This window comes from Rhincodon typus, chromosome 11 (genome assembly GCF_021869965.1).
Source record: "Rhincodon typus isolate 14 chromosome 11, sRhiTyp1.1, whole genome shotgun sequence".
In the NCBI taxonomy this organism is placed as follows: domain Eukaryota; kingdom Metazoa; phylum Chordata; class Chondrichthyes; order Orectolobiformes; family Rhincodontidae; genus Rhincodon; species Rhincodon typus.
The window spans coordinates 12055131-12069242 of NC_063342.1; the positions used below are offsets into that span (position 1 = coordinate 12055131).

At 41.5% G+C, this 14112-nt stretch overlaps 1 protein-coding gene across 1 annotated transcript in view; it reads right to left on the reverse strand.

The window, feature by feature from the left end:
* LOC109933906 (A disintegrin and metalloproteinase with thrombospondin motifs 5) overlaps nucleotides 1-14112 on the reverse strand; it is a 57798-nt gene that overhangs the window by 35485 nt on the left and 8201 nt on the right. The window contains exons 2-6 of the mRNA XM_020532770.2: nucleotides 10592-10724; nucleotides 9973-10140; nucleotides 6805-7088; nucleotides 4956-5139; nucleotides 1070-1245 (exon numbers count right to left, since the gene is read on the reverse strand). Of these exons, the coding sequence (XP_020388359.2) occupies nucleotides 1070-1245; nucleotides 4956-5139; nucleotides 6805-7088; nucleotides 9973-10140; nucleotides 10592-10724 (945 nt within the window). The remainder of the gene's footprint in view (nucleotides 1-1069; nucleotides 1246-4955; nucleotides 5140-6804; nucleotides 7089-9972; nucleotides 10141-10591; nucleotides 10725-14112) is intronic.

Consider the following 14112-nt stretch of genomic DNA (forward strand, 5'->3'; position numbering starts at 1 on the left):
TGACCTATCCCCTTCCTAACTCCCTACCTACACTCACCTTTCCTGGCCCCATCCCCGCCTCTTCGACCTGTTTGTTTCCTCTCCACCTATCCTCTCCTCTATCCCTCTTCTATCCGCCTCCCACTCTCTCCCTATTTATTTCAAAACCCCCTTCCCCTCCCCCTTTTCTGATGAAGGGTCTAGGCCCGAAACGTCAGCCTCTCTGCTCCTATGATGCTGCTTGGCCTGCTGTGTTCATCCAGCCCCGCACCTTGTTGTTTAAAATCATGATGTGCATCAGGCAGAGGGAATTGGAGGAGAGGTTCAGAATTGGAGAGCACTGATTTAAAGTGATTGACAATAGAAACAGCGGCAGCACAAGGAAGAATTGTGTTACGCTGTTGGTGATCAGGAATGCAGAACCTCAGGCCATAGTGGAGGCAGGTTCAAACAGAGCATTCAAGAAGGAATTGGACAAGAACCTGAAATGACAAAAAAGCTGCAGGGCTATGGGAAAGGACAGGAAAATGGGACTAGCTGAGTATCTCATGCATAGGGCTGGCATGGACACACCAGGTAGACTGGCTTGTAACCATACCATGATTCTTCCCTGTGTTCACTAGTGCCATGTATAGAACTTCTGTGTAAGACTTCAGCTTGTGAGCTGAGACTATTTCAAACTCATGTGGAGAACATCAGAAATGTAAGGTACAGGAGGCTATTTGGCCCTTCCAGCCTGCTCCGCATTCAATAAACCCTTGGCTTATCTGATTATGTCCATCACTTTCCTATCTGATCAGGGGGTATGGAGAAATTACCAGTTGATAAAGGATGGAGCCAGTGCTGAGGCCACTCATCGCCTTAGATACTTAGTGGAGATGGTCAAAGCTGATCTTACAGTGGCCGGGTGAAGCAGTATTTTTAAAATTACCTTCATGGTGCTTGTATTTTGACTGCTTTTTTTTGAAGCTGCCTTTAGTTGTTGCTTTCATGCAAATCGAATTCTCAGACACAGATGCACACTCAGACTGAATTTAACTTGACGACAGAAAGGATACAGTTTGTCATGATCCAAACTTCACATGCTTACCTTCTGAGAAAACACAACATAATATCCTGTTCCTTTTGCTCGACAAGTCAATTTACAGACATCCGCAGGGATCACACCAGCGTACTTTGGAACCCATTCCACAAACGTTTTGACTCCTTTGGCATCAGTCTGGTACCCATTCCGCGCCTCACATTGTTCATGTCGAAAAGATTTGCCTGTTCGAATTGAAGGATTTTAAAAAATTTATGCATTGGATTTATTAGTTTCGTTCATTATGACAGAGCAGTTCATCTTTAAATACAGCTACTTTACAAACTAACCAAATGTTTTACACTAACTGCATCAGTAACTGTGCTGGTGTGAGGTAAAATAGGGAGAGATGACTTGAGTCATAGAGTCATACAGCACAGAAACAGACGCTTCTGTCCAACCAGTCCATTCCGGCTGTAATCCCAAACTAAACTAGTCCCACCTGCCTGCATTTGGCCCGTATCCTTCCAAACATTTTTTATTCATGTATTTATCCCAATGTCATTTAAACATTGTAACTGTACCCGCATCCACCACTTCCTCTGGAAGTTCATTCCACACACAAACCAGTCTCTGTGTAAATAAACTGCCCTTCGTGTCTTTTTTAAATCTTTCTCCTTTCACCCTAAAAATATGCCCCCAGGTCTTGAAATCCCCCCTCCTAGGGAATAGAGACCTGCCATTCACCATATGTATATCTCTCATGGTTTTATAAATCCCTCAGATCACCCTAAACTTCATATGGTCCAGTGGAGGGTGTTGGAGCAAGGATAAAAATACTCTCCTTGGAAATAATGAAGAAGGTTTTTCTATTGGTCTTCCTATTTCGCCTAACTGCCTCAGGCAATAATTATTCTCCCTCTTGGCTTGATATTAGGCTTGACTTAGTCTTACCTTTACCATTTCCATTATAGGCTTCTCCTTTTAACTGTATCCAAACAATCGATATTGGATTTGCTATGGAATCTTGCTTGCGCATCTAACAATAAGTTCTTTTGAGTCCAGTTTTCTGACACTGGATTTACCTCCTAGCATGATTTCCACCTTCGTCCTCAATACTGTTGATGTCTGCTACCTTTATGCAGCCTCTGAAGATTGTTCTCCTTCTAACCTGACTGCTTTCTTTTCAATAATGGTTTCAGGGTGACACGGTGGCTCAGTGGTTAGCAATTCTACCTCACAGTGCCAGGGACCTGGGTTTGTTTCCACCCTCGGGAGTGGGTGGAATGTGTAAACTCCACCCTTGTGTGGAGTTTGCATATTTTCCCCATATCCGTATGGGTTTCCTTTGGGTGCACCAGTTTCTTCCCACAGTCCAAAGATGGACAGAATGGATGATTGGTCATGCTAAATTGCCCATAGTGTCCAGGGATATGCAGGCTAAGTGGGTTAGCCATGGGAAATGCAGGGTTACAGGTTTGGGGTGGCATGCTATTTGGAGGGTCAGTGTGGACTCGATGGGCTGAATGGCTTGCTTCCACATTGCAGGGATTCTATGATTCTACACCTAACGTATATTCCATATTGCACTTTCTAACCTTATAATCCCCTGCCTCTGTAATAACTGAATTTCTTCTACTATCTGTGTGCTCTCCTGAGTATTAAATTTCCCTCTTGCCCTTATTTTTCCATTGCGTAATAAATCTTCTAATAACCGCCGGTAGTGAACTTTACTTTTAAACTTATTGAGCTCCGTTCCTACCCTGATACACTTCATTCCACACATAATTCTCCTATTGGAGTGACATGAATAAATTGGCCTCATGATGTCTCACACACTCACTGTGTGGTATTCTTCCAACTCACTGCTCTGTACACACAGTATAAGTTTTAATATTTTCCACTGTTTTGGAAATGCAATTTTTTTTTGATTGAATGACCAGAATATAAAGTGTGGTCATGCAACAGTACGCTGGAAAAAAAATTCACTTTTCTGGCATCTTATAATCAGACACTATATGGTTAGATGCCAAAACCAATAGGATCTGACTGCAGTCTCAAAACATGAGCCACCAACAATGCTTAAAAAAAGTGCAAACAAGTTTCAGGGCTCTGAAATGAGCAAATCCATCATTTCCTTACCCTTTTGCTGTGCAAATCTTCAAAGTACATCGTGATTTAACTCATTTGCAAATGTAAATTTGTTGAGAAAATCAGCTCTGATAACAATTTAATTCATATTTAAAGATGGTATTTCTGAAAACTTTGATGTACTTTTGTTTTTCTTCCATGCAGGCCAATGGTCAGATTCCTTTTGGTGAGAACAGCTTGCCAAGTCTGAAATCCATCTTTTAATACTTGCCAGAGCCAGGCTTATCCTGGCCACTTTATGCACTGCTCACCTCTAACTATTTCCCACTACATTAGGTGCTGCAAATGCAGCCTGATATAACAGATGTCATAAAGTTGAAAACCTTATAATATTCTGTCCTCACTCAATATGGTGTCACTTCCCAAGATTTTTAATCCTGTTGATATGATATTAGATAATGAACTGAGGGAAACAATTGGCTATTCAATGGTGTCCAGATTTTTGTCATAAAACCATGGGAATATAGAGCAAGGATTGGTTGCACCTACCACCGTATTGGAATGCTTAATAAATACAGTTATAAATCCTCTACCTACATCTTTAGTATTATTGTTTCAACTATCACCCTTGAGACCCAGCTGATGTTCTGGGGATCCAGGTTCGAATCCTGCCAAGGCACATGGCGGAATTTGAATTCAATAAATATCTGGAATTAAGAGTCTCATGATGACCGTGAAACCATTGTTGATTGTCAGGAAAAAGAAACCCATCTGGCTCACTAATGTCCTTTAGGGAAAGACACCTGCTAACCTCACACAGTCTAGCCTACTCCAGACCCACAACAATGTGGTTGACTCTCAACTGCCTTCTGGGTAATCAGGAATAGGCAATAAACGCTGGCCTAGCCAGCGAGACCCACATCCCATGAATGGATTAAAAAAATTGTTGAGACAATTCAAATATGTTGCAAGTGGACTGACCGTAAACCTTAAAAGATAAGTCAGCTGAAATGTTTTATGTGTATTTTCTTTCCCCTTCCCATGCAGACAATGGGACTTGCTCAGAGTACCTCCAGGACTAAGTTCCTCCAGTTGCTCTGGAAACCTTGCTAGAAACCAAAGATTGAGCACAGCACTTCCAGAAAATGAGATGGCAGAGGGAAGCAGCTCACAGGAAGTTCCTGCCCATCAGTATGGCTCCATGGATTGCTACCAGTTTCCAAGGAGATTAAAAAAAAATTTCCAAGACCTTTTACTTCTGAAGAAAAGTGGTACCAGAGTCGGAACGTTAATTCTGTTTCTCTCTCCACAGATGCTGCCAGACCTGCTGAGTTTCTTCAATATTCTCTATGTTTGATTGTTTTTTTTTGTGCTTCAGTAGGAATATTTGTTATTAGAATTCTTGTCAGCTAATCTAAAGGGAATTGGCATCACCTACGGTGGGCATGCAGACCAAAAAGTCCCAAATTCAATTCTTGTGTTTTGTGTGACCTTATTAACAAGACAGCAATAATAGGCCTCAGTGCCCCTGGACTGGAACGTGTGGGGCATGTTGTGTGTGTAGGGGTGGGGAGAGAGGTTTAAAACCAGAGCAAGTTCCTGTGTTTGATCACACCACTTTGTTATAAAGGGCACTTGTGAGGGTATTGGATAGAGGATAGTTTCAGTTCAGTCTTTGATAATCAAATAACCCACAGATATTAAGATATTAAGCATTAAGAAAGGCTTACATGGGTGAGATGCAGAAATCTGACTTCGGCTTTCTAAATCTGTTGGGCGAGGGCCTCAGGGAATGAAAGGGAAAGGAGAGCAAACCAAGCCAAAGCACAGTCCCTGATCGGTGTATTCTGTAGGATAGACGTACCAGTTTGTGGGCACGGTGTCACGTTGCAGGATCGATGGATGGCACGTTTCCCCACGCAGTATTTGCCATTGTTTCTGGGAGCAGGGTTGTTGCAATGTCGACGGGAGAACTGCACACCCCCTCCACACGTCCGTGAACACTGTCCCCAGGAACCCCATGACCCCCAGTTTCCATGAGCTGAAGCCTGTAATTCAAGCAGCAACAAATATAACTCATATAAAGCTGTTTGCACTTGGAAGAGTTAACAGTGTGTCAGTAAGAATCCAAGAATTTTCAACTTTGCTGACACAAGATGGTTTTACAGACAGCCAGTGTGACAACTTGATGAGAGACATTGCAATATGGAGTTCACTTCTCTCAGGAAGCATTTTTTTTTACCTTGTTCTCCACATTGTGGAACTCAAGTTCAAGTCTAATGCTCCTGGCCCAACCAGTTGCCATCATACCACCCCAGTACCTTGGCCATATGGAATTTTTAACGCACGTGTAGACATTGTCTGTCTGTTTCTAAGGGGAGAGCATTTCAGTTGAGCCCAATCTACTTTTAACAGGGTTAAACATGCACAAAAAGCTTGGCTTGAGGCTTCCCTTCCTTTTCCACTAGTTAATTTATCCTCTGGACCATAGGGCCACCTAGACCTATAAAGTCAACATTTAAAAAATGCACTCACTTGGAAATCTATGAATCTATCCAGTTGCACTTGTAGGTCCTGAAATTACATCATAGGATAGTAATGCATTCATCTACATGAACCTCTGCTCCCTGCTATGGAACAAGAGATTTGCATCCATCCAGATGCATTTGCAAGTCAACCATGGTGTAATTTCATGGCCACAAGAAACTGAACCTGATCTGATAACCACAGGACCAGGCATCATGAGGACCGGGAACTGAGAATTTGCAACTGTTTTTTTATTAAACTATTCAGATGACTTTTTTTTATCCTTAGGAACAGGAGAAAACCCACTGCTGTTTGGCAGCCAACATCAAAAGGGATGTGTGGGAAAATAGCTTTTGCATTACGACATTGGAATGAAACAGGACGTTGTTCTGTAACTTGCTAGTTTTATTTCCATTGGAATGGGGCACCAGAATCTTTGTTCGCTGCATTCTTGATTCCAGACTGGCACTGGAATGGCACCAGCTGCTCAGATAATCGCTGCCTGGGATATGGGCCTTCAATTTCTCAAACACATATATATCACGATAGAAATTAAACTAAATTCAGCACAATGGCTACTTTGAGGCTAATGTGGGAATTCCTCCATGTTGCTTCTCATTTCCTCTTCTGAAGGTGGAAACTTGTCTTTATAAACTTTCAAAACCACTGAATGCATTTTTGATATTTGAGCCTAGACAGCCAAAGTTAGCAGTCTATTCAGCTATGGAACACCTCATGGTTACATCTGATTATATCTTCACTACAAATATGCATACACACAGGCACAGACAGACTTACACACACACACACACACACACACACACACACACACACGACACAAAGAGACATATAGAGACATACACAAAAATACACACACATATAACACATAAGACACACACAGACATACAGAACAAAGACAGATAGACAGACAGACACACACACACACGGACACACATATGACACATGACACACACACAAACACACAGACATTGGGAACAAACACACACAGACTTACACACACACACAGACACAAATATGACACTTGAGACACACATAGACATATGGACACAAAACATGCACAGATAGGCATATGAACACACACAAACACACAACAGCAGAGACACAAACACACACACACACACACACATTGTCCAATCATTGGTGTAACTTCTAGACCTCCTACTCACCGAGTAATGCCTCCGTTTGGTTTTGTCCACACATTTCCCATGGAGACAGATCCTCCCCTTTCCGCATGGCGTTCCCTCCACAGCAGGAAGCTTCTTGGTCATGCACACCATTTGTCCCTGACGGATGACAGCACACCACAGGCGGGAGCAGACATCCATTCCTGGACACACTGTGTACTCTGGCCCAAAAGCCAGCTTGCACTGACGAACAGCATCATAGTTCTGGCCTGGAAGCTCCTCGGGTACACGTAAGGGATTCTGTGGGAGATCAAGGAGGCAATCCCCTAGAAAGGAGAACAATCAGCATACTGTGAAATAAAAAACCTATGCATGCATCCAGAAAAATCTGAAAAATCCAACAAAACCTAGCTTCCCTGATGGCTTACCAAGTGTGACTGTGAAAAAATAGACCTGTAAATTTCTTGCACTGCTATCTGGTCAGAAGGATTGGTACAATTAGTGTCAATGCAACTGACCTATTAGAAAAGGAAAATATCAGCTTGGATTCTTTCTCCTTTTGTTCACCAATAGCCTTGTGCAAGTAATTGCATTTTCTAATCTTTTTCATGGGATGTTGGTGTGTCTCTGGTAAAATCTTCAATTGTTGTCCATTCCTAATTACCCTTGAAATGAGTAGCTGGCTTGGCCACATCAGAGAGTCGCTCAGTGTTAACGACATTGCTTTGTTGTCAGTTAACCTCCCGCTCACACCCACTAGGTCCTATGTTGTATGGTTATTCCTAACACAGCCAGCCCATTTTCAACTATTCACACTTCTTGTTAGCACCCTTCGGAGTTATTATGTCAGATATAATAAAACAAAGAGCTGTGGATGCTGAGTCTAAAATAAAAACAGAAATTGCTGGAGCAACTCAGCAGGTCGAATCAGCATCTGTGGACAGAAAGCAGAGTTAATGTTTTGAGTCCGGTAACTCTTCTTCAGAACTGGACGCTCCTGGACTTGATATTAATTTTGCTTTCTCTCCATAGATGCTGAGTTTCTCTAGTGATTTCTGTTTAAGTATTTCTCTCTTTCTCTCTCTCTCAACTTGTCATCCAGCTATCTCTTTGTTTGCCTATCCTTTTTCCTCTCTCTCTGAGCTCCCTCTCCATGTACTCTATTCACTACGCTTCTCCGCCACCACACCCTGTCATCAGCATAAATTCCATTCTTTCCCTTTCTGGTGAAGGGTCACTGGATTTGTAATGTTAAATCTGTTTTCCTCTACAGATGCTGCCAGGCCTGATGGGCCTCTGAATCATCAATCCACCAGGGACACATTCACATACACATGAATAGGCACTTAGGGGAACTGATGCCTGTGGAACTGTACCCCTTAGAGAGATCCAGGACTATCAGGATAGACTGTCAATAATTAGAATAAAGGAAGCAAAATCTCACTGACCTTTCAATGGTTAAAAAGATAAATATCATCCAGTCAGTAACTTTGCTACGCCTCACTAATCTTCAAATAGATGAAAAGAACCAGACTTACTCAATTCAAGAATTAGCAATATTGACACTCATAATATTCCTTTGAAGTGATGGAAAGTAACATCCTCCTATTCTGTTGACATCAGTCACTTCCAGGACAGGGCCATAGCATCCTTCTAATCTGCATCTGGCATCTGTTTTCACCCCTGGATTATCATCTCTCCTTGTGACATCACAGTGTTTCTATTTCCCAGCTTAGCTATCTCTGTGGTGACATGAGTCAAACTGCTCATTTAGCACCAATCTGTGCTGAAATACAAGTTGTAACTACATCCACTAGGGACTTGATTTAGAATGCCCAAATCTATCCCCCAAGTTCTAATGAACTGCACCACCTAACCCCTATGGTTCAGATTTGATAAATTAAGAAAAGATCTCCCTTGTCTGTGGATGGTAAGCGTTCCAAGAAGCCATATGAAGATGATGGCAATTCTCTCTGTATTCGGGCCAACCTTCCTCCTCAAGAAGAACTATCAAAAACGTTGCTTAACTGGTTAGTCTGGGATTTCCCGAAGTGAGATTGGGATCCCAGTGGGGTCATGAGTTGAAACTTTGGGGATCCAAGCTCTGGACACCATGTGGCTCTGACCAAGTTATAATAGTTGTGCTTCCACTCTAACATGTGCTTCTTCCAGAGCTCCCCTTACTCTGCTCTCACTATGAGAACTTACCCATGAAGGCTGCAACAATTTTCAAACCTCACCATGTGGTCATAGTGAGAAAAGGTCTGGGAGCACTGGGCTAGTCATTTCACTTTTATTTGTAGGACCCTGCTGTGTGCAATTAGCTGCCATATTTAATATGTGATATGTGATATGTGATATCATTCACTATATTTAAGTAACAACTTATTGGTTGTGAATCACTTTAAGACATTCTGAAGATGGAAAAAGGCTCCATATGAATGGAAGTTTGTTTGTTCATACTTTCTTCTTGCATTTTTGCAGTAAATGAAACAAATCAATGATGATTGAAACATTTCCTTCTAATTCTGTTTACACCACATTCTGCGCTCATTTTAGTTTATACTTTCTTTGGATTCTCCTTCTAGCTTTTCTCCTTCCTCCCCTCAAATTTTTGGCTAGAAAGCAGCACTGGGCCATGATCTCCACTGGAGGGTAGCGGAGATTGTAAATCCACCCAAACCAGAATAGAGACTGTTGGCGCCAATCCGATCTATACTGGCCTTCAAACCAAGTCTGAGTTGCAGTAGCAACATATGCTTTTAAAAGGATGTCACAGCCTGGAGCTACGGATAGCTATGGTAGAGGTTCCAAACTGTTTCCATCACATAGTTGACCAGGAATCTCTCCTACTCTTTCCAGCTGCTTTTGGAATGTGTTGAAAAGTTTACAGGTTGATTCTCAACCAGTTTGGCCATGTTACTAAAGTTTCTTTGTTCCTAGCGTAGGACTTGAACCCACAGTCTTATACTTCTGAGTGCCAGACTAGACTTATAAATGACCTGCATCTGACAGTGCCATGATTGACTGACTGAACCATGTGGGACTGGTTATCTTCGGTAAAAACAATATAACTGAAGTGAGATTGCACTCCATTGGCATGGCCTCAGCTAAGTTTGACACATGAATATTATTAAAACACAAGAGCTACTAAAACATGGGGGGGACACAGATAACACATTGGTGTTAGTTCATTTTGAGGATACTTACCATGACCGTCATCAAAGAACTCTGTTACTGTAGCAGAAGTGCACTTTGACCATGGTTTGGAGGAGTCGATGCTGGTCAGAATGGAAGACATTAGCCGCTTGTCTTCAGTCAAGCCATATGACTCTTCGCAAAACTTGGAATCATCATGGGACAGTCCTAGGAGATGTCCTTTGATCAACAAGAAGTAGTTATATTATTACATAAGCATTCTCTTACTTTAAACATTATTTCATAATTTGATTGTAATTCGCCTCTTGGTTAACAAAACTTATTCCAAAATCCCAACTAAGCATCACTTAGCCACTGCTTTGATCCCCTTTTAGAGCTGAATTGGTGCCTGGCATTCTGGGCCTTAGACTTTTTGCTTGGATATTCTGGCATTTAAGTCAGTATGAAATATTATGTTCTTACAGACCTTGCCCAACCCTATTCTCTAGAACCACATTCAAGTACATAGAGGTGGTTGCATGGTGGCATTTCTTTTGATTAGACTATGAGAAGGCCAAATTCTAGCCCAAATTCTACTCCATTGTGTCCTATGTCTACTCATTGGGGTCAATCCCTCACTCTACTTATTTCTTGAATTTACAACTTGATTTTTTAAAGAAAATTTACATACCAATTTCATGAGCGACCGTAAATGCAGCATGGAGGCCATCGTCTTCAACGATTGCACAGCTGCGCTCAGGAGAGCAGATGGTTCCGACATCTGCCATTCCCAAAGTATCACATGAATGATGTCCACACAAATTCTGCAAATAAAAAAGTTTAGAAATATATTAGATTCAAACTCTTAAAACGAGCATGGCTGTTAGATGTTCAAATTATAAATACAACATGTTAGAATGACAATTAATATCTGACTAGTGGATTAAGACTTGAGGTAAAACTTTCATCAATTAAACATCAGAACATTAAGGCAGTGGACCATTAATGCAATATTTTCCAAGCAATAAGTGCATCACTGCAGTTACAATTGTGAGGTACTATAACCTGATGTCGTGTGAGTTCTGACTTTGTCTACCCCAATCAAGGATGTTCTAAAGCACTTTGCAACCAATGAAACACTTCTCAACTGTAGTCACCTTATAATGCAGGAAATGTGGCAGCTAACGCATTCACAGAACGCTCCCACAAATTATTATATGAAAGTGATCAGTTGATCTATTTTCACTTATGTTAATTGAGAGATAAACATTGTCTAGCAATTGGGTGTAACTCCCTTGCTGTTATCCACAATAGCACTATGGGGTAGTTTTAGATCCAATAAAGATTGTAGACAGAACTTTAGCTTAGTTTTTGATTTAGAAAAAGGCACATCCATCGGTGCGGAACTACCTCAGTAATGCAATGAAGGGTCGGTTTAGATTGTTTGTGCTCAGGTGTCTGGATTGAGTGTTGATCTGAAAGTAGTTGACCTACAGCTGAAAGAGCGAAGTAACGTTGGGATGTTAGATGTAACCTTACATTAGGATTGGACTTTTGTTTCCATGGGGCTCGTTTATATGGATTTCCTTACCTGCCGGTGTATACCAATTTTATATTTTTGTACAAGTGCACATTATGATTTTGAGTGACTTTAAATGCCCTGTGGAGGCTAGCAACTTCTTTTGTCCTTCACATGCTTACTGTTGATATCTTTGTTTTCATTTAAAGCTAAGGGCAGCACCCCACATGCCCACCGTCCACCTCACTTCGCCCCCATATGGCTTCCTGCTAAGACACTGTGCAAACTTACTATATTACAAAGCTTCAATGATTTATAATGATATCAGCAGATCTCATATTCCATTGCCCAAGGATAGTCTGGAACAACAGTCATACAAAACTCTTTAATCCGACTCATTTTTCAGTCTGCTATTCTTGTACTCCTGGGGCTGTGGTCTAAACAGATAAATTTAGGTAATTGTAGCTACTGGTACATTTCAGATTTCAGGTAAGAAAATCACCGCATTGAATAACTGCCGTTCTTTCTGACTATATCGCAAAAATGCTTTGCATTTTTAGATTATGCATTGGCCATGTTTCAAGCATCATGACTAGAGTTGCTATTTTTAATATCTCTCCAGACAAGCATTTTCAAGGTCTAGCAAAAATAGTTGTTACTAGTGAATGTTCTTTTTAGAAATTGACAAAATTGAGTTAACATTTATTTACCATCATTTTATCCCACCCCCCTTTCATTATTTCATTTGGTCTATGTGACCTGACTGTTCTGTGATGATCGTGTATGTGATTAGAATAAGGTAAAGGATCAGTGTCAGCTGCAGTGCACATACAGTGTGAATTGAGCAGCCTGGTAATGGCCACATCACAAAAGGAATCACTTGATAAAATCTTTAAGAGTGGCTGATGCCCACAGAACTGTACCCAGTACAACTCAGCGTTTTCAGTGGGAAGTGTAAAAGTATATAAAATAAATCAAAGAATGAAAGATTACAGAGCGCACCAGGTATGGTCAGAAGCTGGTTTATCATGATGGCCTCTTATTTCCTGGAAACACAAGAGTCTTTATCTACGTTTCACATTTTATTTTTGAGGATCCACAATGAGATTCAAAGCTGCTACACCCCTTTGCCTTCAGAAAAGACAGGAGCATGAGACTTCAGTAATTGGGAGCTTTAAATAAACCACAAAACGTTGACTCAAATACAAAACTAAAACAGTGATTTGGTATTCCCGATGAAGAGCGACATTTAACGAATCTTGACAAGTCATGGTTATTGAGCGATGGATGAAGCCACTGGCTGAGACCCGGTTTTCTGAGGAATATTCTGTGCATTTGACACACCTCAACATTTTCTTGCAACTTCTCAGAACGTTAGCGTACGAAAATACTCTGATCACATTAATGAAGGTGTTAAACCATTTGAAATAAACATTTCTGTTCTGAGGAAGGATCACTATACCCGAAACCTTAACTCTGATTTCTCTCCACAGATGAGCTTTACCAGCCACTTCTGTTTTTGTTTCTGATTTCCAGCATCCGCAGTCCTTTTGGTTTATTTTAATAACCATTTCACTGCCATGCATGTTGTTTTGTAACAAGCTCTAAACTGCTCTGAGGAAGGGTCACTGGACCCGAAAGGTTAACTCTGATATTTTTCTTCACAGATGCTGCCAGGCCTGCTGAGTTTTTCCAGCAATTTTGTTTTTGTCCCTTATTTACAGCATCCACAGTTCTTTCGGTTTTTATTTTGGGTCATTGTGCATGTCACTATCAGTGTAAAACCAAGAAGCAATGGTTAAGTGAATAGTTCAAAACTGTCATAGAATCCCTACAGTGTGGAAGCAGGCCAATTCAGCCCATTTAGTCCACACCAACCCTCTGAAAAGCATCCCACACAGGCCCATCCCTCTAACCCTGCATTTGCCATGGCTAATCCACCTGGTCTGCATATCCCTGAACACTATGGGCAATTTAGCCTAATCAATCCACCTAGCCTGCACATCTTTGGACTGTGGGAGGAAACCAGAGCACCCAGAGGAAACCCACGCAGACACGGGGAGAATGTGTAAACTCCATACAGACAGTCGCTCAAGCCTGGAATCCAGCCCAGTCCCCTGTTGCTGTGAGCAGTGCTAATTACTGAGCCATCGAGTCAAGGCTCTGGTTGCTAGTAAATAATTTGCTTCACCCTTAGAGAAAATGTTTCCAGCTCTGACTTATTGAGCTGGGGCTCTTCTCTGTCTGCGGATGGTGAAGAATATTTTCTGGTAGCCAAGAGGGGCAGTACCCACAATCTATGCAAACTGGTCATTAGTGGCGCTATGAAGAAAAAAGGAGGGAGATAAACAGCATTGCAGAGACATAAAAATAATAATTATAAAAAAAACAAACATGTTAAAGGAAGGAGGCAATGACCTGTGTTTTGACACAGGTCCCTGGCATTAGTTCACAGCTTCCAGAATCAGGTGCTCTCGCTGGTTAGTGTTTGTATTGTTGCCTCCATTTAAAGGTACAGGGTTTCACAGCGGGGAATGATTTTTGTTTTGGTCGACGCAAAAGCTTTTGGCAAATAAACAAATATCTGTTCAAGTATACACACACACACACACACACACACACACACACGAACAGACGCACACTCAAACACACTTTCTCACACACACAGGCACACACACACATATATATACACA